Below are 27528 nucleotides of genomic sequence, written 5' to 3'. Positions count from 1 at the left end.
GTCTACTGCATGGGGGGGGTGGACAGGTTCCCATAATTCCTTGACACAGAGGACATGGCAATGGTTACAGTATAGATCATCTCGGTTACCCAGAAGTACAATTATCTTGTGAAAGTTTGTCATTTACCCTTTTACTTCTGGGGTTAATTCCATTAACAATTGTGATTAGCTTTGTACAAAGGAAGGAGGCGAAGTCTCATCACTCACAAACAAAACTCTCGGCCAAACTCCTCCTGTATCCAGTTCGAGTTCGAAGACAGGTCTTGCAGCTAAAGTCTGTGTGGAAAGAACACATTTCCTCTGAGACTTTAGCATCATTCTGGTACAGGAAGCTTATGGCTGTAATTAGTTAAGAAACTGACAAGTTTAAAGTTGAAACGTGTCATGATGTTACATTTCTCAGGTAAACAAAGTAATAAGGTTTTATTGCAGCCAGATAAGTAGTTATGGCTCTTATTGCTTGGGAAGCCTCCTCATTCATATGCTTTCCTTTTCATGAGGAGGTTGTCTAAAGCTGTAGATAGTGGACTAAATGTCACCTGGACTGCAGAAAGAAACGCAAAGTTGTAAGTTGTCAATTTAAAATGTCTAGAGTTTTTGTAGGTCTAGGTGATTGGTATGTCTATGGTGGCCTGATATGGTTCCCAATCAGAGGCAGCTGTTTATCGTTGTCTCTGATTGGGGATCATATTTAGGTAGCCATTTCCCTTTGGTGTTTGTGGGATCTTGTTCTATGTTTAGTTGCCAGTCTGCACTATACATACAGCTTCACGTTTCGTGTGTGCTTGTTTGTTTTGTTTTGCTGATTTTCGGTTTTCTTAAAAACATGTGGAACTCTACTTACGCTGCACCTTGGTCCGATCCTTATAACGAACGTGACAAAATCTGTCCTTCATTATTATAATTATTGAAGATTTATCAGAGTCACAGGTGTCTATGTGTGCGATATGTGTGCGATACACAAAAAAAAGAAGCAAAGCGTGTTTTTATTGTGTATGTGTACAGTAGCTTGAGTTTGGTATTCAGAAAGCATTCAGTAACATTTTTTTTTAAGTAGATGAGATCCAGTTCAAAACACATTTATTGATATATCAATATTACCAGTGTAGCGGAGGTGATCCTGCAAGGCTTGCTGGTGCAGGGAAATGTTGTATTTATTTTTTATTTGACCTTTATTTAAGGCAAGTCAGTCAAGAACAAATACTTATTTTTATATCATCCAACGGGTATTCATGTGACTTACTGAATATTTTTGTTTGTAATAATACAGAAGAGTATGTAGAATCTGAATCTGTGTGTCGCCATGTGTGCACTGTAAATGTGGGTTTGTGTGTTGTTGTTACAGCATATCAGATCTTGTGCTATTTTATTATTTCCCATAACTAGGTTGTGTATATTTTATTACTCTGTCTTCAGGACCTGTCCAATATTCCCTTTTGCTTAACTGTTCCCTGATTGTTCTGCTACCCTGGTAGGTCCTAATTTGATATCACAAATTGGGAAGATGCAGTACTTCTTACAATGAGATGATGAGTAGCATAAACACTTTTGTTCAGTTAGGTTTAATTATGTTTCATTAAATTATTAGACTCTGAATAATAGACTTCTCTGAACAGACAGAAATATTCTGTAAATTGTACTAACATTATTTGTAAAGCGTAGCCTTTATAGACATGTGACTTAGAGTTCTAGTGAATGAGATCTTATTGGTAGCATCGGGCAACCACAGAACCAGATATTTTCTTAGAATAGGCTGACAAGTTTTGGAAATGAGTCCTGCTTGTATGTTGGCCTACTGTACTGAATATTTTTCATAATTACACTGTTCAGTATTATTTGTTAGGCTCCAGGCCAGGGCATTAGAAAAGACTGGTCAAATGTCATTTATTATGAACTCAGAAGTTTTCAGTATAAAATTCATTTAATTCTCATTTCAATATTTGTCAACCTGCCATGAATTGCCAACCATACACAGGAGGTTATAGGCTACATGATACAGGTGACAGTAAGGCCTCGATCATATACATCATTGGCAACATTATTACAATGTAGTAATTGGGAGCAAACTCACTGACAGCAAACCTGGAACATATCCGAGATTCTACATGTCCTGCTCTACCCTCTGTCAGTTACAATGTTTCAATTCACCTGGAAGAAACTCGGCACTCAAATTAATTACAAACGTTCAAATTCAGAATAATGTGTCCCAGAATGGCGTACAAGTGTATATATATAGCCTATTATCCAAACTATTTTCTCACTATATACTCTTAGTTGTGTGTTGCACAGCCGGTTGCTAATGATGTCATTAGTTAAGTATTGAGCTACCGACTGACCTACTTTCCCTGTTCACAGCGGCTCAGTCCTGTTTACAAGGGACTGTCAACGGAGGATGTTGAGTGGTAGAGGAAAACAGACCGAGCATAGACCTGAAAATGATTACTCCTGGAATCTATGTTTCCGAATAGGGATGTTACTCAAATTGTAGTTTGAATAATACTTAGGCAGCGGGTTTGTCCGATAGTTATTTGTTTCCAGCATCGCTTCCGTTATCTTTCAATGTTTTGGGTGTTTCTTAGTCATTCTGGGGTTAATTCCACTATGATCTGTTTGCGATGTGCTTGTGGTGAGTCAAGCTTAGGATAGTTGGCTCAGTGATTTACACAGTAGGCTGTTGGAAAAGGAGTACCTTCAAAAGTAAAGTATGGATCTAAAGTCCAGTTTTCAAGGTATGTAAGATTGTAATGTCCTTTGCGTTTTGTGTCACTCTAGTCTTGTATTAATTCAAACGTAGAGTAAATCAAATCAAATCAATCAAATCAAATCAGTAGGCTATAGGTTGGCAGTTGCTTCCATTTTGGATGGATATATCTGTTGGCTTCTGCTTTTAAAGCCAAGATGTCAACATACAAATAAACTAGGCTAACTATTATACAATGTTAATTTCTATGCTTTCTATGTCTATTTTCATAGAGAAGTGTTATGTCCTGTGTGTATTTCACAACGTAGTTAATCATTTTCTTAAAAGGCACAATTCAGCTCACTGGTATAGATTTACAAGTATAGTGTGTCCTTGCAAGGGAATGAGTTGTCTTTTTTTGAGATAAATAATTTTAAACCCATGTTTACCTTGATTAGAACATAGTGCTTTTGGGACTTTAGATCTCTTCAATATCCACTGAGTTAGGTAAATCTGTTTTTAGTGTTTTTGCCCCTTAATTGTGGAATAATCTCCAAGGCTCTGGAAAATGTGATGAATTGGTGCCTCTAGGGCAATTCAACAGGCTGATTGAGGACCTATTTTACTGACGAATGTGTTTGTTTTCTATGATTGTGTTTTGCTTTTCATGTATTGATTTGAATATTTGTGTGTGTTGATGTGTTTATTGATGTGTGTAGTGTGTATTGATGTGGACACAGGGCTCATCTGTGAAAGAGAACTTGGTCTCAGCATGACTACCTGTCAAAATAAAGGTTATTATTATTATAAATGTAATGCTCCGGGTGTCGTGGGTGTGGAGTCAAACGCAGGAGACAGAGAGTGCAATGCTGTGCGTCTTTAATAGCACCAACGCACCACAGGGTGCTCACAATAGTAACGGCCCCAAACACAGGGAATGAAAATGTACAACGGAAAAATCACGACCAGGCACTAACACGTACCTCTACAACAGAGCCGAAGGTTACACTGAAATAATCCCGCACAACAACCAGGCGGGCCGGCTGTCTAATAAAGACAAACTAATCATACATAAACAGGTGCTACCAATAAACATACAAGGAGGGGGAGGAAAGACAATCAGTAGCAGCTAATAGGCCGGTGACGACGACCGCCGGGCGCCACTCGTGACAATAAAAGAATGGGAGTTTCTCCCATTCTTCTCTGCAGATCCTCTCGAGCTTTGTCAGGTTGGATGGGGAGCGTCGCTGCACAGCTATTTTCAGGTCTCTCCAGAGATGTTCAAGCCAGGGCTCTGACTGGGTCACTCAAGGGGACATTCAAGACTTGTTCCGAAGCCACTCCTGCGTTTTCTTGTCTGTGTGCTTAGGGTCATTGTCCTGTTGAAAGGTGAACCTTCGACCCTGTCTGAGGTCCTGAGCTCTCTGGAGCAGGTTTTCATCAAAGATCTCTCTGTACTTTGCTCCATTCATCTTTCCCTTGATTCTGATTTGTCTCACAGTCCCTATCGTTGAAAAACATCCCCATAGCAAGATGCTGCCACCACCATGCTTCACTGTAGGGATGGTGCCAGGTTTCCTCCAGATGTGACGCTTGGCATTCAGGCCAAATAATTCAATCTTGGTTTCATCAGACCAGAGAATCTTGTTTCTCATGGTCTGAGAGTCCTTTAGGTTTCTCTTGGCAAACTCCAAATAGGCTGTCATGCGCCTTTTACTTGAGGAGTGGCTTCCGTCTGGCCACTCTACCATAAAGGCCTGATTGGTGGAGTGCTACAGAGACGCCTCTAGCACTGAGATGCAGTGCCTTCCCACTCTGGAGAAAAGGAGAAGAGGTCTGAATACTTTACGATTGCACTGTAGATTACATGTTGTCAACAATCTAAGCCGGCCCCATCTGTTTTGCCCTATAGTTGTGCACGCGTCGGTTTTGATGATCAGCTAACCTGTCTATACAAATTAGACCATTTAGTATAATATTTTTAATGAAAAAAAAAAGTTTTAATGTCACATACACCAGATAGGTGCAGTGAAATGTGTTATTTTACAGGGTTAGCCATAGTAGTACATGGCCCCTGAAGCAAATTAGGGTTAAGTGCATTGCTCAATGGTACATCGACAGAATTTGAACCTTGTCTGCTCGGGTATTCAAAACCAGCGACCTTTCTGTTACTGGCACAGCGTTCTAACCGTTTGGCTACCTGCTGTCGTGACATTACGTACAACACTGACATTACATATCACAAACGTCACATCAATTACATCATTGTCAAATACAATCAAATCACCCCCCTTAAATGATATCATCAGCCTGAAACATGTCATGTCATATGTGTTTATTCTCACATTCTCTTTCCCTTTTTTTCACCGTATGTTTTACTGAAACTTCAGCCTAGATTGAATATACTTATGCCGTCATTGGCTACCTCTCACCTCAAGCAAACAACCAATTGTTCCTTGACATGATGCAAAGGTGATAATCTCATGGAATTACATCCTTGATGAACACGTAAATAAGTCACTTTGGTTATGAAAGAGTTGAGAGCTGTAACCAGCAGCTCCCTCCAAACCATTCTCAGCAGTGATATATATTGACAGGTTTCATAGTTGAACGATTCTAAGATTAAAGATGGATGCTTCAATAAAAATAATTACTTTCTGAATTCCATTGAATGTGTGTGTGTGTGTGTGTGTGTGTGTGTGTGTGTGTGTGTGTGTGTGAGAGAACGTGAACCATTGGCAGTGTGAATATGCTATTGCATGGCTTTTCAGTTTGTTTAGTTTTTTTGTGTTGTTTTTTGTTTTTGAATTTTACCCCCTTTTTCCCCCCAATTTCATGGTATCCAATTGTTAGTAGCTACTATCTTGTCTCATTGCTACAACTCCCGTATGGGCTCGGGAGAGACGAAGGTCGAAAGTCATGCATCCACAACCCAACCAAGCCGCACTGCTTCTTAACACAGCGAGCATCCAACCCGGAAGCCAGCCGCACCAATGTGTCGGAAGAAACACCGTGCATCTGGCAACCTTGGTTAGCGCGCACTGTGCTCGGCCTGCCACAGGAGTCGCTAGTGCGCAATGAGACAAGGAAATCCCTACCTGCCAAACCCTCCCTAACACGGACGACGCTAGGCCAATTGTGCGTCACCCCACAAACCTCCCGGTCGCGGCTGGTTGCGACAGAGCCTGGACGCGAACCCAGAGTCTCTGGTGGCACAGCACTTAACCACTGCGCCACCCGGGAGGCCCTCAGTTTGTTTTTTAATTAAATAGTTTAATCAAAATCTCCCAAAGATCAAGACAAGAGGTTTTCTACCTTTTGCAATAGAACAGGTTTTTGTCATTGTGAGGTTGTTCAGCCTGTGTACAGACGAGTTCTAGGAAGATGAAGTCTGACACGTCAATCGTTTCTTGCCAGAGTTAGTGAGAAAAGTAATCTTGCTGCGTACCTGCCTGAGGTGGTGTATGTTAGTGCAGGCGACGGTCATGAACATAAACTTGGATGTGTATTCCTCTCCTCTGCCATCAAGTTCTGGCAGACAATTTAAGATCCGTGCCCCTCAGGGCACATGTGTCACTCCACTTGACAGCTGTAAACCTTGTCTCACTGAACTCAATGCATTCTGGTTGTGGTGTAATATTCTCACTCAAAGAGTTTCCAGGTAGAAACTCACCATGCACCATGTACAGTAGACCACCAAAATGCATGGGTTGTTCAATGTTTTATTTCCTTGTATATGAAAGTAAAGGAAGTCCTCTTCGATGGAAGAAGCTCCCCACTGGGCACACACTGGTTGATTCAACATTGTTTCCATGTCATTTCAATGAAATTTCGTTGAACCAATGTGGAATAGATGCTTAATTGACGTTTGTGCCCAACGGGTCCAGTCTACTCTACTGGACTTGGTCAGTGTTTTTGTCCAATTGAAGGAGAAGTAGCGTAGTTCTCAAAGGGACACCCATCCTATCATCTTCCGATTTTAAAATATATTCTTGTGATTTTGTAGTTCGCTCTCCATCTGTAGCCACTTTCTGTCTTTGTAAAGGGTATACATCAAGTGTTTGAGGTCTAAGTCGTAAGTTTACAACATCTTGTACTGTTGTTTTTGTTATTACATCTGGGTAAAAGATTAAATAAATCAGATTATTTTCATAATTCAAGGCACACTTAACCAGCATGGATACCACTGCTTTTTGCAGCGATATGCCATCCCATGTGGTTTGTGCTTAGTCTCACTATCATTTGTTTTTCAACTGGACAATAACCCAACACACCTCCAGGCTGTGTAAGGGCTATTTGACGGAGTGCTGCATCAGATGACCTGGCCTCCACCCGACCTCAACTCAATTGAGATGGTTTGGGATGAGTTGAACTGCAGAGTGAAGGAGAAGCAGCCAAGTGCTCAGCATATGTGGGAATTCCTTCAAGACTGTTGGAAAAGCATTCCAGGTGAAGCTGGTTGAGAGAATGCCAAGAGTGTGCAAAGCTGTCAACAAGGCAAATGGTGGCTACTTTGAAGAATCTAAAATATATTTTGATTTGTTTAACACTGATTTGGTTAGTATATGATTCCATATGTGTTATTTCATAGTTTTGATCTATTCACTATTATTATAGAATGCAGAAAATATTTAAAATAAAGAAAAAACCCTTGAATGAGTAGCTGTGTCCAAACTTTTAGAAATAAAATAAATATATTTCCAGCCCACCTGTGGAAAATCATGGCTCATAAATCACAATGAATAATGATGTTTCTTCTGGTAATGTTCACTCACTGAGATTATATTCTCTGAGATATGCTCTGGGTTGATAAATAATAGCCTATTGTATTTTACAGTGAACATGATAATTCTGTATGCATTGTTTTTCACAAGAATAACTTTAAAACGTACACTTGGTCAGAATAGAATTGGAAATATGATCACTTTCAAGTACCTTTTGGGATGTGCTTAAGTGTGAATAAGAGAATACTGCGGGGCAACACTGTTGCTGTGTGTATTACAGTTATGACACTTGAATGAAACTGCAGATGAATCAAGTTACAGTAATTAAAGGATTATCGGATGTAATAGGCCTAGATTTTTCCCCCTTTACTCAAGCCCACATTCGTATTGTCCTTCACAGGTTTTGGTGTTTCTGTGGTGGACTCCAGGAGGAGGTGGGCAGCAGCAGCAGGTGATCATTAGCTTTTTCCTGGGGCGCAGATGGGATACATCAGACTTCAGATAGGGCCTGGCTGGGAGAGGGAGTGAGAATGGACAACCTTTCCGACTTTGGGTCCCTATGTCCGTCCAGCAGGAGGGAATGGGAGTAAGTATCTAGGCTACTTTTATTTTTTCTTGTGTTTCCTGTCACTTATAAATACATGTGTTTGTATTGAGAAATATTACTTGTTTACTAACAATATATGAAGAGTTTATTTCCAAAATGCTATATCCACCAATCTTTTACATTTCTGTTTTTTCATCAGTGGTTATTTCTTATGGGTACATTTGTGTGTGTGTGTGTGTGTGTGTGTGTGTGTGTGTGTGTGTGTGTGTGTGTGTGTGTGTGTGTGTGTGTGTGTGTGTGTGTGTGTGTGTGTGTGTGTGTGTGTGTGTGTGTGACATATTACTGTTCTCAGATTTGTATTAGTAGATTTTAGATGTGTAAGAAAATATCATGACACTAGGCGAGACCCAAATGCAGACATGGGAGGCAGATGGTTGGAGTTTAAGATGTTTAATAAATCCAAAGGGAATAGGCAAGAGAATGGTCATGGACAGGCAAAAGGTCAAAATCAGGTCAGAGTCCAGGAGATGGCAGACAAGCTTGTGGTCAAGGCAGGCATAATGGTCAGGCAGGCGGGTACAGAGTCCAGAACAGGCAAGGGTCAAAACCGGGAGGACTAGAAAAAGGAGAAAGGCAAAGCAGGAAAACGGGAAGAAACGCTGGTAGGCTTGGACATACAAGATGAACTGGCACAGAGAGACAGGAAACACAGGGATGAATATAATGGGGAAAACAAGCAACACCTGGAGGGGGTGGAGACAATAATGAGGACAGGTGAAACTGATCAGGGTGTGACAGAAAATGTTTAGTTTTTTATGTTGCAAAAAGCTATATATCCATTGTTGTGCTGAAATGCAATGTTTGTATCTTGTATATTTGACTGTGATATGGTGTTGTCTCTCCGAACAGATGGCAAGTGTCTTCACTGACATTTTCAACCTCTCCCTGACCCAGTCTGTAATACCTACATGTTTAAATCAGACTACCATAGTCCCTGTGCCCAAGAATAACCTGTTTAAATGACTGTCACCCCGTAGCACTCACATCTATAATAACAACCTATCCCTCAACGTAGTCAAGACAAAGGAGATGATTGTGGACTACAGGAAAAGGAGGACCGAGCATGCCCCCATTCTCATTCACGGGGCTGTAGTGGAGCAGGTTGAGAGCTTCAAGTTCCTTGGTGTCCACATCACCAACAAACTAGAATGGTCCAAACACAACAAGACAGTTGTGAAGAGAGCACAACAAAACCTATTCCCCTCAGGAGACTGAAAAGATTTGGCATGGGTCATCAGATCCTCAAAATGTTTGACAGCTGCAACATCGCGAGCATTCTGACTGGTTGCATCACTGCCTGGTATGGCAACTGCTCGGCCTCCGACTGCAAGGCACTACAGAGGGTAGTGTGTACGACCCAGTACATCACTGGGTCTAAGCTACCTACCATCGAGGACCTCTACACCAGGCGGTGTCAGAGGAAGGCCCTAAAAATTGTCAAAAACCCCAGCCACCCCAGTCATAGACTGTTCTCTCTGCTACCGCATGGCAAGCAGTACCAGAGCGCCAAGTCTAGGACCAAAATGCTTCTCAACAGCTTTTACCCTCAAGCCATAAAACTCCTGAACAGTTAATCAAATGGCTACCCAGACTATTTGTATTGTGTCCCGCCAGGGCTTGTAAGTAAGCATTTCACTGTACACCTGTTGTATTCGGCGCACGTGACAAATAAACTTTGATTTCAAAGGCACCCTGGATCCACTCCAATTCACATACTGTCCCAACAGATCCACAGATGACGCAATCTATATTGCACTCCACACTGCCCTTTCCGACCTGGACAAAAGGAACACCTATGTGAGAATGCTGTTCATTGACTACAACTCACTTTTTTGACTCATCACATACGCTGCTGAAAGCTAAGGTAACTGAGCTAAACGACTACCGCCCCGTAGCAATCACTTCCGTCATCATGAAGTGCTTTGAGAGTCTAGTCAAGGACCATATCACCTCCACCTTACCTGACACCCTAGACCCACTCCAATTTGCTTACCGCCCCAATAGGTCCACAGATGACGCAACCACACTGCACTAACCCATCTGAACAAGAGGAATAACTATGTGACGACACTACAGTGGTAGGCTTGATTCCCAACAATGACGAGACGGCCTACAGGGAGGAGGTGAGGGCCCTCGGAGTGTGGTGTCAGGAAAATAACCTCACACTCAACCTCAACAAAACAAAGGAGATAATCGTGGACTTCAGGAAACAGCAGAGGGAGCACCCCCCTATCCACATCAACAGGACAGTAGTGGAGAGGGTAAAATGTTTAAAGTTCATCGGCGTACACATCACAGACAAACTGAATTGGTCCACCCACACAGACAGAGTGTTGAAGAAGGCGCAGCAGCGTCTCTTCAACTTCAGGAGGCTGAAGAAATTTGGCTTGTTACCAAAAGCACTCACAACCGAGAGCATCCTGTCGGGCTGTATCACCGCCTGGTACGGCAACTGCTCTGCCCACAATCGTAAAGCTCTCCAGAGGGTAGTGAGGTCTGCACAACGCATCACCGGGGGCAAACTACCTTCCCTCCAGGACACCTACACCACCCGATGTCACAGGAAGACCATAAAGATCATCAAGGACAACAACCACCCGAGCCACTGCCTGTTCACGCTGCTATCATCCAGAAGGCGAAATCAGTACAGGTGCATCAAAGCAGGGACTGAGAGACTGAAAAACAGCTTCTATCTCAAGGCCATCAGACTGTTAAACAGCCAGTGGCTGCTGCCATACATGTAAAAAATGTATCACTAGCCACTTTAAACAATACCACTTAATATAATGCTTACATACCCTACATTACTTATCTCATATGTATATACTGTACTCGATACCATCTACTGCATCTTGCCTATGCCGATCTGTATCATCACTCATTCATATATCTTTATGTACATATTCTTCATCCCTTTACACTTGTGTGTATAAAGTAGCTGTTGTGAAATTGTTAGGTTAGATTACTCGTTGGTTTTTACTGCATTGTCGGAACTAGAAGCACAAGCATTTCGCTACACTCGCATTAACATCTGCTAACCATGTGTATGTGACAAATACAATTTGATTTGTTACTGTTTAATATCTGTTACTTTATTCCTAGTTACATGTACATATCTACCTCAATTACTTCAGACCTCTGCACATCGTTTCGGTACTGGTACCCCGTGTATATAGCCAAGTTATCATTACTCATTGACTCAGTACTGGTACCCCGTGTATATAGCCAAGTTATCATTACTCATTGACTCAGTACTGGTACCCCGTGTATATAGCCAAGTTATCATTACTCATTGCGTAACTATTATTACTTTTATTATTTCTCTATTATTGTTCTTTGCATTGTTGGGAAGGTTCTGTAAGTAAACATTTCACTGTAAGTCCACACCTGTTGTTTACGAAGCGTGTGACAAATACAAATGTACTTGATTTGAGATAAATACACGTCGCTCTGGATAAGAGCATCTGCTCAATGACTAAAATGTCAAATGTAAAGATCTCATATTACTGTATTTAAAAAAATATTTAAATTGTTTTTGTGTATCATTTGAACAGTTCTTAATAAAAATTTAGTTATTTGTTACATTTGTCTGTGTAAAACCTAGCAGTACTAATTATTTATCTGAGATTGAGGCCGATTTTATATAGCTTTTTGAAAAGAAAACATGATTATTTGTCTCTCTGAAACCATCAAAGTGATAGATTTGAAACTGTCACTTGTGCTTCCTCTCCGGCCTCCAGGTCACCAGGCTGCTCGTTACGGCGCACACCTGTCACCAGCGTTAGGCGCATAATGACAATCACCTGGACTCCCGTCATCTCCTTGATTACCTGGCCTTTATATGTCCCTCCCTTTGGTTTCTTCCCCAGTTGTCATTGTTCCTGTTCTATGTCGGTGCGCTGTTCGTGTTCCTTGTTTTGTTTCTTTATTTATGACATGTATTCACTCTCTGAACGTGCTTCCTGACGTTCAGCGTACATCGTTACATAAACAAATACATGCCTGTCATTGAACAACCCCATGCCATGATTAGATAGTGAAAAACACACCAGTCTCTTCCATCATTTCTTTAAGCAATAAAAGCTCATTTACCAACATTTCTGAAAATGGATATATAGCGTTTTGGAATAAAACTCTTCATATACTTGGTTGACTACTGTACTATGTGAACCCAAACACCCTAGAAAACATCTTGGCACAAGTCAGTTTCTTTAGGACCATAGGAGAGACCCTGTTTATGTATAAGATATAGATTAAGTCATTATTAAGAATGGTTTCCACTCCAAGGGTGTCTATCTATCTCTATTCATAATGTTGTAGAGGAGAAGGGGCATAATAATCTTATTGGTGAATATTCAGAGAAACAGCATTCCAACTCGTCTCTCCCTTTTCCCTCTAGCACCAGCAGCTGTGTGGACGATTTGATGGACGAAGATGATAAAGACAGGGCAAAAAGGTATTCCACGTGTGTGTGTGTGTGTGTTCACGTGTGTGTCTCCGAGCATGAGACTTTTGAGTGTGAGGACGCAAGATGAGGCAGACAGAGACAAGTGGCCCTACTTTGGCATTACATCTGTGAAGGTGTCTGCTTTGCAGATGTCAAGACTCTTCACATTTTCATCTCTCAAAATCACTTTTCAGCGCTAAGACAAATGTTTCTGTTGGTTTTTGTGACTAGACAGCTTAAAAAAATGTCATAGGAATGTGTTGAGGAGAGGGCCCCCTCCATCTATCTAACAGGGTCAAGACATTTTTGCTTTCCAGTAATGATGCACACAAGTCTAGCTGAAAATAGACTTTCAAATCATTAGTCAGGGGGTGCAGATGTATTTGAGTCTGGGGAGAATGGCAGCAAAAACCTCAAGTAAGAGAAAATGTCTGAACGTTTGTGTTAATGGTAGATTTTGTGTTTGCGATGCTATTGATGTCATAGTTTTTTCCATCACAGGTCCATATCAGATGAATCTTCATAAATGTTTGCTTGTGCTATCAGAAGGGATTTCCATCCTGCAAGCTGTTTTATTGTGGCAGATGAATGAATGAATTGCAATGGTGGTTATTGATAAGCAGCTGTCACTCAGGAGTGTGTGTTTCATAAATACGAAGCTGTAGTTAGAATCGTTGAGCTCGCAATTTCCACTTCAAATGCACTTCTTTATAAAGCATATAGATGGTCAATGTTCCCGAAGTGTATATGGTCAGAAATGTAATCCTGTACATTTATAATCTGTTCTATTCAAGGGCATCTCGGAACAAATCAGAAAAGAAAAGAAGAGACCAATTCAATGTGCTCATCAAGGAGCTATGCACCATGCTGCAGGGCCAAGGCCATCCACGCAAGATGGACAAGTCTACCATACTGCAGAGAACTATTGACTTCCTGCAGAAACAGAAAGGTAGGAATGTGTAACGTAGTCGGCTGCGTCAGTCATCACATTGGTGTTGGCCTCCTGCTGACCTGTCGTGTGTGTGCGCGTGGCACGTGCGTCCTGCCCTACATGCAGAACATCACTGCTCACAAAAAGGGTGTGAAGAGAAGGAACTATGAGGGTGGAGGACATTAGCTGTCTAGTACTTGTTGGACAGGACAGAGAGAAAAGAGAGGACTACTCCACTTTCCTTACAAGCTTGGCTCAGACCGACATAACCTCAACTCTGTCTTCTGTCAGAATCAAGGTCACAGATGTCAGTGTTTCTGAGATAAACATTTCTGATCTGGGATATTTCTTAACCTCTTTTCCTTTTCTGTTATGTGTCTCCGGTATTCATCAGGATCCTTCCACTACTAACCTATTTGACAGTGATGGTGCCTGGATGTGGATGTGTAGTGCTAACAGATATATCTAACCCCTCTTCCTGGCCTTCCTCTGCCTCCTCTGTTTCAGAAATCACAGCACAGACAGAGTCATGTGAGATCCGGCAGGACTGGAAGCCTTCGTTCCTTAGTAATGAGGAGTTCACCCAGTTGATGCTGGAGGTAAAAATCAGCTCAGCTCCACGTTTACCTCCTCTGATATGAAATAACATCCTGATGAACCTCTGTAGGCCAGCACCAACAGTACCCATGATGTACCTCTGAAAGAAATATAACACACAATAATTATAGTAGCCGGCATAATAATAATGACTTTGTTTCCTTCCATAGGCTTTAGACGGTTTCCTCATAGCACTAACTACAGATGGAAACATTATATATGTGTCCGACAGTGTGTCTTCACTCATTGGCCATTTACCGGTAAGTGAGAGCCACGCTGATCTAGCTCGGAATTACATGTTTGATTATTTTTAACTCAATATTAATGTATATACAGTACCATTCAAAAGTTTGGACACACCTACTCATTCCAGGGTTTTTCTTGAATTTTGATGAAGACATCAAAACTATGAAATAACACATATGGAATCATGTAGTATGGAATCATGTTTGCCTTGTTTGCACACTCTTGGCATTCTCTCAACCAGCTTCATGAGGTAGTCACATGGAATGCATTTCAATTCAAATGTGTTGTCATGGTGGATTTCCTCCTCTTCCTCTGAAGAGGTGAAACAAGGATCGGACCAATATGTGGCGTGGTAAGCGTCCATGGTTTTAATAGGAAAACTCAAACATGAACACAACTACAAAACAAGAAACGTGAGGCACAAACACTGACACAGGAAACAATCACCCAAAAAATACCCAAAGAACATGGCTGCCTAAATATGGTTCCCAATCAGAGACAACGATAAACACCTGTCTCTGATTGAGAACCAATCTAGGCAACCATAGACTTATATGAACACAAACCCATAAATCTACAAAAAACCCTAGACAGTACAAACACCCTAGATGAGACAAAAACCATCACCAATATCAGACCCTGACCTAACCAAAATAATAAAGAAAACAAAGATAACTAAGGCCAGGGCGTGACATGTGTACCTTGTTAATTTTTGGAATTTCTTTCCTTAATGCGTTTGAGCCAATCAGTTGAATTCAAGACACACTTAACCTCTCTAGGGTACGTGGGGGTGCGTATACAGAAGATTTGGTAAAAGACCAAGTCCATATTATGGCTAGAACAGCTCAAATAAGCAAAGAGAAACAACAGTCCATCATTACTTTAAGACGTGAAGGTCAGTCAATCCGGAACATTTCATGAACTTTGTTGCATTCGCAAAAACCATCAAGTGCTATGATGAAACTGGCTCTCATGAGGACCGCCACACGAAAGGAAGACGCAGAGTTACCTCTGCTGCAGAGGATAAGTTCATTAAAGTTACCAGCCTCAGATTGCAGCCCAAATAAATGCTTCACAGTTCAAGTAACAGACACATCTCAACAACTGTTCAGAGGAGACTGCGTGAATCAGGCCTTCATGGTTGAACTGCTTGAGCCAAGAAAATTGTCCTTTGGTATGATGAGTCCAAATATGAGATTTTTGGTTCCAACCGCCATGTCTTTGTGAGACGCAGAGTAGGTGAACGGATGATGTCCGCATATGTTGTTCCCACCATGTAGCATGGAGGAGGAAGTGTGATGGTGTGGGGGTGCTTTGCTGGTGACACTGTCAGTGATTTATTTAGAATTCAAGGCACACTTAACCTCTCTAGGGTACGTGGGACGCTAGCGTCCCATCTGGCCAACATCCAGTGAGGTTGCAGAGCGCCAAATTCAATTACAGAAATGCTCATTATCAAAATTCAGAAAACAAAACATATTTTACATACGTTTAAAGATTAAGTTCTTGTTAAACCAACCACAGTGTCATATTTATAAAATGCTTTTCGGTGAAAGCATACCTAGCCCAGAACATACCTAGCCGACAAATTATTACAAACAGTAACCAGCCAAGCAAAAGCGTTACAAAACTCAGAAATAGAGATGAAAATTAATCCCTTACCTTTGATGATCTTCATATGGTGGCAATCAGAAGACATTCATTTATTCAATAAATGTTCCTTTTGTTCGATGAAGTCTCTTTATATCCAAAAACCTCCGTTTTGTTAGCGTGTTTTCTTCAGTAATCCACCTGCTCAAACTCAAAACAATCAGACAAAAAAATCCAAATTGTATCTGTAAAGTTCATAGAAACAAATGAAGTTTATACTCAATCCTCAGGTTGTTTTTTTAGCCTAAATTATCTATAATATTTCAACCGGACAATAACGTTGTCAATATAAAAGGTAAACAAGAAATGCACATGCGCCTGAAAAAGCTCTGCGACACATTAGGGTCCACTCGTTCAGACTGGTCTTACTCCCTCATTTATACGATTACAAGCCTGAAACGATTTCTAAAGACTGTTGACATCTAGTGGAAGGCATAGAAACTGAAAATGGAGTCCTATAAGTCAATGGATACTGTAATGGCATTGAATAGAAAACTACAAAACCCCAAAAAACTACTTCCCGAATGGATCTTTCTCAGGTTTTCGCCTGCTAAATTAGTTCTGTTATTCTCACAGACACTATTTTAACAGTTTTTGAAACTTTAGAGTGTTTTCCATCCAAATCCAAATGCATATCATATATTCTGAGCCAGAGTAGCAGGCCGTTGAATTTGGGCATGCTTTTCATCCAAAATTCCAAATGCTGCCCCCTACCCTAGAGAGGTTAACCAGCATGGCTACCACAGCATTCTGCAGCTATACGCCATCCCATCTGGTTTGCGAATTAGTCTCAATATCATTTGTTTTTCAACTGGACAATGACCCAACACACCTCCAGGCTGTGTAAGGGCTATTTGACCAAGAAGGAGAGTGATGGAGTGCTGGCCTCCACAATTACTCGACCTCAACCCAATTGAGATGGTTTGGGATGAGTTGGGCTGCAGAGTGAAGGAGAAGCAGCTAACAAGTGCTCAGCATATGTGGGAACTTTTTCAAGACTGTTGGAAAAGCATTCTAGGTGCAGCTGGTTGTGATAATGCCAAGAGTGTGCAAAGCTGTCATCAAGGCAAAGGGTGGCTACTTTGAATAATATTTTTTGGTTACTACATAATTACATATGTGCTATTTCATAGTTTGATGTCTTCACTATTATTCTACAATTTAGAAAATAGTAAAAATGAAGAAAACCCTGTAATGAGTAGGTGTGTCCAAACTTTTGACTGGTACTGTACTTATGCTCTCAATACACTCATTCAAATCAATGTATGCTTTATTACAATTTGGAGACTGACACTACAGTATGATATGTAATGCCATAACTTATAATATGACTATGATATATGACATGTTCATGGACAATCATGGACCATAGAAACTGACCTTTTATCCTTTTGTATCAGTCAGATATGGTGGACCAAAATATCTTGAACTTCCTCCATGAGCGTGAGCATGGGGAGGTCTATAAGCTGCTATCATCCCACATGCTGATGACTGACCCCATCTCTGCTGACATCCTGGACAGTGAGTATTTATTCCTCCTTTTCACTCTCTCAGTACCACCCTTCTCAGTCCATCAGTACTGGGTCCATCTCCAGCCCTGGCACCACCAGGAATGCTCAGCTTAGGAGATGGCTGTATTTTACAATAGTGTTGTTTGATGAGAAGTTTACAATGTTCTTGCCTGTCTCAGAGTGTCTTGGACTGGTGGTGATGAGAAGTCATCTGTGATGTCTAATCAGAGAGCCCATCACCATATGAATTAGCTTTTACATAAATGTGCAAATTCTTTCTTTTTTTACCCTGTTTTCTCCCCAATTTCGTGCTATCCAATTGTTTTAGTAGTTACTATCTTGTCTCATCGCTACAACTCCCGTACAGGCTCGGGAGAGACAAAGGTTGAAAGTCATGCGTCCTCCGATACACAACCCAACCAAGCAGCACTGCTTATTAACCCAGCGTGCATCCAACCCGGAAGCCAGCCGCACCAATGTGTCGGAGGAAACACCGTGCACCTGGCAACCGTGGTTAGTGTGCACTGTGCCTGGCCCGCCACAGGAGTCGCTGGTGCGCGATGAGACAAGGATATCCCTACCGGCCAACCCCTCCCTAACCCGGACGACGCTATGCCAATTGTGCATCGCCCCACGGACATCCCGATCGCGGCCGGTTACGACAGAGCCTGGGCAGGAACCCAGAGTCTCTGGTGGCACAGTTGGCGCTGCAGTACAGCGCCCTTAACCACTGCGCCACCCGGGAGGCCTGGGTGACATTTAAAACATAATTATGTTGTTGTTCATCCACAGGTCTTAACTAGGGTAGCTGAATAAACATTTGTTCTATTTTGTTTTTCTTATTGGCACTATGTTACAGAACAATTATTCAAGTTGGATATCACTTATTTCATGGATGATATCCCCATGTCATGAATTATACATCAAAGCATGCAGTGGCCGAGCAGTCACACACCAAAACCTCCAACACAAGCAGCGATTTTATTCCAGTAGTGGGGGAAATTCTGTTTGACACGGTGTTAAATCTCTCCTGTAGGCATCCATCCAGTTCTATTGTATTTACATGACTATTGCCACTGTGCTTTAGGAGTTCATACTGTACTGTTCTGTTCTTCTGCCGATCATTCAGCGCGCGTGTTTTAGGGACCACCTGCTATAGACGTCTGACTGCCAATATTTTCACGTGATTCTACATGTAAAATCGGTGCGCACTTGGTAGAGCAAATTACGGCCAGCACTCTGTTCAGATGAGCTAAGTACACTCGGCTATAAAACTATATTGGTGTGATGGAGGCCTAAAAAATAGAGCAGGTTGCCGTTTATTGGATTGCTGGACAGTTTGGTCCTATGATGAGTCCTTTAGCTAAAAATAGTAGTTGGCCTAGCAGCGTGGATAGGAGTTTTAATCACTGTTATGGTAGCGTCAGTAATCCACAGCAGTGCTGCCTGTATCTAGGGCTCTAGAAACTGACCTCAATCCCACGCTACAATTGTGCTCTTCTGAGAAAGAGACCGGTGTGGAATCGTCTAGGTCTATGTTTAGAACTACAGGAATACAAAGCATAACTGTATTCCTGTACGATACTGTGTCTGGAATAATCATCATCTCCTCCTAGCCTCATTCACAATAGGCAATTCCTGTATTTGTCTTTCATCTCCTTTCTTTCATGTAAAACAACACTGCTTCAGGCCTACCGAGTGGCGCAGTGGTCTAAGGCACTGCATCGCAGTGCTAGCTGTGCCACTAGAGATTCTGGGTTAGAGTCCAGGCTCTGTTGCAGCTCGCTGCGACCAGGAAACCCGTGGGGCGGTGCCCAATTGGCTCAGCATCATCCAGGTTAGGGGAGGGTTTGGCCGGCAGGGATGTCTGAGTTTCATCGTGCACTAGCGACTCCTGTGGCGGGCAGGGCGCAGTGCACGCTGACAGGTCGCCTGGTGTATGGTGTTTTAATTATTATTATTTTTTATTTTTGGGGGTGGGGGGGGGTGGATCAGCTTCAATATTGTGGATGGATTGTTGCTTCCATCAATGTAATTGTCTGCGTCAGTTCCAATCCCCCATATATTTTTGGGGTAAATATACATACATACATACATACATACATACAGACAGACAGACAGACAGACAGACAGACAGACAGACAGACAGACAGACAGACAGACAGACAGACAGTGCCTTGCGAAAGTATTCGGCCCCCTTGAACTTTGTGACCTTTTGCCACATTTCAGGCTTCAAACATAAAGATATAAAACTGTATTTTTTTGTGAAGAATCAACAACAAGTGGGACACAATCATGAAGCCACCTTTTGCTTCGATTTACAGCTGTAAGTCGCTTGGGGTATGTCTCTATCAGTTTTGCACATCGAGAGACTGCATTTTTTTCCCATTCCTCCTTGCAAAACAGCTCGAGCTCAGTGAGGTTGGATGGAGAGCATTTGTGAACAGCAGTTTTCAGTTCTTTCCACAGATTCTCGATTGGATTCAGGTCTGGACTTTGACTTGGCCATTCTAACACCTGGATATGTTTATTTTTGAACCATTCCATTGTAGATTTTGCTTTATGTTTTGGATCATTGTCTTGTTGGAAGACAAATCTCCGTCCCAGTCTCAGGTCTTTTGCAGACTCCATCAGGTTTTCTTCCAGAATGGTCCTGTATTTGGCTCCATCCATCTTCCCATCAATTTTAACCATCTTCCCTGTCCCTGCTGAAGAAAAGCAGGCCCAAACCATGATGCTGCCACCACCATGTTTGACAGTGGGGATGGTGTGTTCAGGGTGATGAGCTGTGTTCAGGGTGATGAGCTGTGTTGCTTTTACACCAAACATAACGTTTTGCATTGTTGCCAAAAAGTTCAATTTTGGTTTCATCTGACCAGAGCACCTTCTTCCACATGTTTGGTGTGTCTCCCAGGTGGCTTGTGGCAAACTTTAAACAACACTTTTTATGGATATCTTTAAGAAATGGCTTTCTTCTTGCCACTCTTCCATAAAGGCCAGATTTGTGCAATATACAACTGATTGTTGTCCTATGGACAGAGTCTCCCACCTCAGCTGTAGATCTCTGCAGTTCATCCAGAGTGATCATGGGCCTCTTGACTGCATCTCTGATCACTCTTCTCCTTGTATGAGCTGAAAGTTTAGAGGGACGGCCAGGTCTTGGTAGATTTGCAGTGGTCTGATACTCCTTCCATTTCAATATTATCGCTTGCACAGTGCTCCTTGGGATGTTTAAAGCTTGGGAAATCTTTTTGTATCCAAATCCGGCTTTAAACATCTTCACAACAGTATCTCGGACCTGCCTGGTGTGTTCCTTGTTCTTCATGATGCTCTCTGCGCTTTTAACGGACCTCAGAGACTATCACAGTGCAGGTGCATTTATACGGAGACTTGATTACACACAGGTGGATTGTATTTATCATCATTAGTCATTTAGGTCAACATTGGATCATTCAGAGATCCTCACTGAACTTCTGGAGAGAGTTTGCTGCACTGAAAGTAAAGGGGCTGAATAATTTTGCACGCCCAAGTTTTCAGTTTTTGAATTGTTAAAAAAGTTTGAAATATCCAATAAATGTCGTTCCACTTCATGATTGTGTCCCACTTGTTGTTGATTCTTCACAAAAAAATACAGTTTTATATCTTTATGTTTGAAGCCTGAAATGTGGCAAAGTTCAAGGGGGCCGAATACTTTCGCAAGGCACTGTACATACATACATACATACATACATACATACATACATACATACATACATACATACATACATACATACATACATACATACATACCCATATATATATCATATATACAGTGGGGAGAACAAGTATTTGATACACTGCCGATCAGTCAGGAAGTTAAAGCTTGGTTGCAAATGGGTCTTCCAAATGGACAATCACCCCAAGCATACTTCCAAAGTTGTGGCAAAATGGCTTAAGGACAAAAAAGTCACGGCCATCACAAAGCTCTGACCTCAATCCCATAGAAAATTTGTGGGCAGAACTAAAAAAGTGTGTGCGAGCAAGGAGGCCTACAAACCTGACTCAGTTACACCAGCTCTGTCAGGAGGAATGGGCCAAAATTCACCCAACTTATTGTGGGAATTTTGTGGAAGGCTACCCGAAACGTTTGATCTAAGTGAAATAATTTCAAAGGCAATGCTACCAAATACTAATTGAGTGTATGTAAACTTCTGACCCACTGGAAATGGGAATGTGATGAAATAAATTAAAGCTGAAATAAATCACTCTCTACTATTATTCTGACATTTCACATTCTTAAAATAAAGTAGTGATCCTAACTGACCTAAGACAGGACATTTTTTACTAGAATTGTCAGGAATTGTCCAAGGTGTATGTAAACTTCCGACTTCAACTGTATATATATTTTTTTAAATATAAATATACATTTTTTTATCCTTATTTTCCATAATTAGCTATTAATATTTGTAGTAATGTAGGCAATTTATGCAAAGGATTTTTACCCCTCACCAGTCTCGCCATTACCAAAATTACATTGGCAAGCAAACAATTTTTTTATTAGCAAACAATTATTGTAAATCACCCTATTTTGTCCCTAACATCTTTTACTCCCTCGCAACAGTTGTGGGACACCCACACACCCACACACTCATACACACTCATCCACACTCAACCCCTTTCCCCACAACAACCATAGACTCAGATTCTCAACAGTTGCACCTTCCCAGAGCCCAACTCAAGAAAGGTCTTGATTTACGAGTGCGTATGCAGTTGCAGCAGAAGAGAGAAGGCCTGCAAAGCTGCTCAAAAAATAAAAAGGGTCAGAAATGTGGAGATTTGATTAACCATTGTCACATCCTAGATGATGGAGGTCAGATATACCCCCTTTCCCTGAAACACCCACAACATGGTCCCCCGTATTGACCATATTCCCAAGCATCTCTGTGCAGTCAGACCTTTGATTTTGTACCACCAGGGCCACAATAATATGCCCCCTCTCTGAATGTCAGAGTGTGACCCCCTCCTCATGGGTTACTGCAGCTAGTGTTGCCAGCACTGCCACTGCCTGGGTGGGGGCACCCCAACGGAATTCCCACCGGCTCGGTACAAGGTCGTCAAGGTTCTCATTAGCAGCTTTGAGAATTTCCTTGTATATTATGCTCTCCCTACAGGGGGCTTTGGCTTTGCAGGACCAACCCTGTCAGGCAGGCTCAGAATCGTGAGGGGGCGGTGCTGCTCTAGAAGGTCTCTGACCGCATTTTGGCTGCATACAGGCTGCTTACAGCAGGCCCATAAAACAGATAGGGACTTATCCTTAGTATCTGGGTCATTCAGGTGGGTGTCTATGGTATAGCGTTGTACAGTGTTCCCTCTGACACATTTGTGCGACTGGCTTCCGGGTTAAGTGGGCAATGTGTCAAGAAGCAGTGCGACTTGGTTGGGTTGTGTTTCGATGGACGCACGGCTCTCGACCTTCACCTCTCCCGAGTCCGTACGGGAGTTGCAGTGATGAGACAAGACTGTAACTACCAATTGGATACAATTATATATATAAATATATATAAACAAAAAAACAACACTGCTTCTCATGTTTAGCACACGGAATGCTTAGGAAGTCTGCAATTTTCTTTTGATTAATGTGCTGCTATCATTCTGTTGACAATTGCTATGGTAATGTGTGTTGCTCTGAGTTGAGGGATCATCACTAATACATACATTATGTCGGGTACTTCTAACTACTCTTGGATAAGTGAACTCCGTTACTTGAGTTGGAGCTTACAGTTCCACAGAGGAAGCATTTTACTTCTATTTGAATCCACGTATATATGTAACAATGGAGGGATGATATCAGTCTTGGTTTGATAGGGAATGTTTTTTTCTGCACTTTAAATCCCAAATGTATCATTCTACACAGATCTCTCTTTCTCTCTCTGTTAGAATGGCACAGGGCCATGTTTTATTTCCAGTCTAACAGCAACACATTGGGTTTGGAGGCTTAATAAAAATGGTATACAGTGAGTCTCCTGAGTGTGTTCAGTACATCTGAGCTCATGCTTTGACAAGTCAGTGGAGGCATTCTCTTGACCCAAGGTAACCCATTTAAAGAGGAGCCATGCATTCGCTAGAAAAAAAGAGGAGCCATGCACTCGCTAGAAAAAAAGTGGAGCCATGCACTCGCTAGAAAGAAAGTGGAGCCATGCACTCGCTAGAAAGAAAGTGGAGCCATGCACTCGCTAGAAAGAAAGTGGAGCCATGCACTCGCTAGAAAGAAAGTGGAGCCATGCACTCGCTAGAAAGAAAGTGGAGCCATGCACTCGCTAGAAAGAAAGAGGAGCCATGCACTCGCTAGAAAAAAGAGGAGCCATGCACTCGCTAGAAAGAAAGAGGAGCCATGCACTCGCTAGAAAGAAAGAGGAGCCATGCACTCGCTAGAAAGAAAGAGGAGCCATGCACTCGCTAGAAAGAAAGAGGAGCCATGCACTCGCTAGAAAAAAAAGAGGAGCCATGCACTCGAGCCATGCACTCGCTAGAAAAAAAGAGGAGCCATGCACTCGCTAGAAAAAAAAGAGGAGCCATGCACTCGCTAGAAAGAAAGAGGAGCCATGCACTCGCTAGAAAAAAAAGAGGAGCCATGGACTCGCTAGAAAGAAAGTGGAGCCATGAACTCGCTAGAAAGAAAGAGGAGCCATGCACTCGCTAGAAAAAAAAGAGGAGCCATGCACTCGCTAGAAAGAAAGTGGAGCCATGCACTCGCTAGAAAGAAAGAGGAGCCATGCACTCGCTAGAAAGAAAGAGGAGCCATGCACTCGCTAGAAAAAAAGAGGAGACATGCACTCGCTAGAAAAAAAGAGGAGCCATGCACTCGCAAGAAAGAAAGTGGAGCCATGCACTCGCTAGAAAGAAAGTGGAGCCATGCACTCGCTAGAAAAAAAAGAGGAGCCATGCACTCGCTAGAAAAAAAGAGGAGCCATGCACTCGCTAGAAAAAAAAGAGGAGCCATGCACTCGCTAGAAAGAAAGAGGAGCCATGCACTCGCTAGAAAAAAAAGAGGGGCCATGCACTCGCTAGAAAAAAAGAGGAGCCATGCACTCGCTAGAAAGAAAGAGGAGCCATGCACTCACTAGAAAGAAAGTGGAGCCATGCACTCGCTAGAAAAAAAAGAGGAGCCATGCACTCGCTAGAAAGAAAGTGGAGCCATGCACTCACTAGAAAGAAAGTGGAGCCATGCACTCGCTAGAAAAAAAAGAGGAGCCATGCACTCGCTAGAAAGAAAGTGGAGCCATGCACTCACTAGAAAGAAAGTGGAGCCATGCACTCGCTAGAAAAAAAAGAGGAGCCATGCACTCGCTAGAATGAAAGTGGAGCCATGCACTCACTAGAAAGAAAGTGGAGCCATGCACTCACTAGAAAGAAAGTGGAGCCATGCACTCGCTAGAAAAAAAAGAGGAGCCATGTACTCGCTAGAAAATGACATGACTGTGACCATGTGTCTGGATGAAGACTATTTGGAACATCATCAGTGCTCAGTTTGTAAGAGTGTGTTGGCACAGTGACATACATACTCCCTCTCGTCCTCTCCCCCGCTGGTCTCGTTCCCCTGCCAAGTAAAACCTCAGCTGTAGGAACAACACTGCTGAGCCGTCCTATGACAACTGAAGCACACTATGTTGGGTTGAATGCCATTCACCGGGAGCTGTGTGATTTCCAGCCATGAGAGAAAGGCCAAAATGTCTGAGCTGTCAGCGGTTGTGAGGAGCAGCAGTTGTAATGGCAAAAATAATCGTCATCATTCTTTTCCCTGAGATTCACCGGCTCTGTCAGAGATTCATCCATTGCACTCACATAAAATATGAAACTATTTCAAAACAGAGTTTATCATGTTGCACTATGAAGACTACAAGAAGATATACACTATATGACCAAAAGTATGTGGACACCTGCTTGTCGAACATCTCATTCCAAACTCAGGGGCATTAATATAGAGTTGGTTCCACCTTTGCTGCTATAACAACCTCCACTCTTCTGGGAAGGCTTTCCTCTAGATGTTGGAACATTGCTACGGGGACTTGCTTCCGTTCAGTCAACAGGGGCATTATTGAGGTTGGGCATTGATGTTGGGTGATTAGGCCTGGCTCACATTCCAATTCATCCCAAAGGTTTTCGATGGGGTTGAGGTCAGAGCTCTGTGCAGGCCAGTCAAGTTCTTCCACACCGATCTCGACAAACCATTTCTGTATGGACCTCGCTTTGTGCACAGGGGAATTGTCATGCTGTAACAGGAAAGGCCCTTCCCCAAACAAAGTTAGAAGCACATAATCGTCTAGAATGTCATTGTATGCTGTAGCATTAAGATTTCCCTTCACCCGAACCATGTAAAACAGCCCCAGATCATTATTCCTCCTCCACCAAACTTTACAGTTGGCACTATGCATTGGGGCAGGTAGTGTTTTCCTATTATCTGCCAAACCCAGATTCGTCCGCCAGATCGTGAAGCGTGATTCATCACTCCAGAAAACACATTTCCACTGCTCCAGAGTCCATTAGTTGTGAGCTTTACACCACTCCAGCCCACGCTTGGCATTGCACATGGTGATCTTAGGCTTGTGTCTGGCAGCGCGGCCATGGAAATCCATTTAATGAAGCTCCCGACAAACAGTTATTGGGCTGACGTTGCTTCCAGAGGCAGTTTGGAACACGGAAGTGAGTGTTGCAACCGAGGACAGACGATTTTTATGCGCTTCAGCACTCGGCGGTCCCATTCTGTGAGCTTGTGTGGCTTACCACTTAGTGGCTGAGCCGTTGTTGCTCCTTGATGTTTCCACTTCACAATAACAGCACTTACAGTTGACCGGGGCAGCTCTAGCAGAGCAGAAATCTGAAAAACTGGCTTGTTGGAAAGGTGGTGTCCTATGACGGTGCCATGTTGAAAGTCACTGAGATCTTCAGTAAGGCCATTCTACTTCCAATGTTTGTCTATGGAGATTGCATGGCTATGTGCTCGATTTTATACACCTGTCAGCAACGGGTGTGGCTGAAATAGTCAAATCCACTCATTTGAAGGGATGTCCACATACTTACACTATATATATATATATATATATATATATCTAAGAAAGGAAGAGCCTATAGAAGATGTCTAAATATAACCTGGTTATGGGTTATTTGCTTTGGCAGTAAAAATAAATCTCAATTTATTTTTCTTTACGACGAGCATTATGTTTTCTTGAAGACACTCCAGCTAACTCCCATCTGCTCTTTTTTCCAGGTAAGACACACATTGAGTTCTGCTGTCATTTAGCCAGAGGAAACAGCCACCCAAAAGAACCGCCTACATATGAGTATGTTAAATTTGTCGGAGATTTGAAGTTTCATAACAATGGTGAGTGTTTCTGTTTTTCTACCTCCAGCTCACTTGACATTGGAATGTTGTGTAACACTTTGCAATGTTTTAGTTCCCAAATCTTCGTCTCCTTGACATATTCGCAAAACAACAGAAGTGACTTTCCTTGTCAGCAGCCAGAACTATTGATTATCATCTGTATTTTATGTGCCATTTCATCTTTAGCTACTGACTGAGCTAGAAACGGATAAAAAGACACTTAACTATGTAGTTATATTAATAAGGCCAACCTCTGCATTCTATTAAGTTTGGAATGAAGATTGGTGCCATGATTATGTCATGAAAACTTACTCAAGACATAAAGCAGGCAGACAATCAAACAGGTTTTTAAACCGTTTCAGAACTGCATATCTCATTGTGGATCACTATTCAAATAGCTAATTGACTGGAAAATGAGACGTATGAGGAAATGTTTCCCTATCTTCTGAAATGACACTCCGTATTGTTGGGTATTTCCATACTCTTTAAAGTGCGGGACTTCCAGTCATTTGAATAGCATAATGCCATAGTAAAGTCACCAGAGTGTGTGTTGAGATGGAAAGATTATGTAAAGATATTTGGCACTCGTAGAATAACCCCACACAGCCAATCATAGATTTTTTTAGTCTGATTTGCCATTACCCTCGACTCTTAGCTGGATGATCACTACTCCAGTCCTCAGGGACCACAGTCCTGCTGATTTTCCTTTCTCCAATTAGTGTGTGATGAAAGGGGCAAGGACAAAAAACCCAGCACACACTGATGTGGAAACACACA

General features: G+C 42.2%; 1 protein-coding gene across 4 annotated transcripts in view; it reads left to right on the top strand.

The window, feature by feature from the left end:
* Positions 1-27528, top strand: part of LOC118373912 (neuronal PAS domain-containing protein 2-like) — an 80796-nt gene that overhangs the window by 36839 nt on the left and 16429 nt on the right. For 3 of the 4 annotated variants that reach the window (XM_035760207.2, XM_035760206.2, XM_035760205.2), the window contains exons 2-8: positions 7805-7990; positions 12411-12467; positions 13253-13407; positions 13897-13988; positions 14157-14246; positions 17283-17403; positions 26638-26751. In XM_035760207.2, the coding sequence (XP_035616100.2) occupies positions 7935-7990; positions 12411-12467; positions 13253-13407; positions 13897-13988; positions 14157-14246; positions 17283-17403; positions 26638-26751 (685 nt within the window). In that variant the 5' untranslated portion in view covers positions 7805-7934. Of the gene's footprint in view, positions 1-2388; positions 2730-7804; positions 7991-12410; positions 12468-13252; positions 13408-13896; positions 13989-14156; positions 14247-17282; positions 17404-26637; positions 26752-27528 lie in introns of those variants that run through there. The other variant, XM_052457201.1, reaches the window with a different exon arrangement.

This window comes from Oncorhynchus keta, chromosome 11 (genome assembly GCF_023373465.1).
Source record: "Oncorhynchus keta strain PuntledgeMale-10-30-2019 chromosome 11, Oket_V2, whole genome shotgun sequence".
Taxonomy (NCBI): Eukaryota; Metazoa; Chordata; class Actinopteri; order Salmoniformes; family Salmonidae; genus Oncorhynchus; species Oncorhynchus keta.
This window is presented reverse-complemented; position numbering and strand designations above follow the sequence as displayed.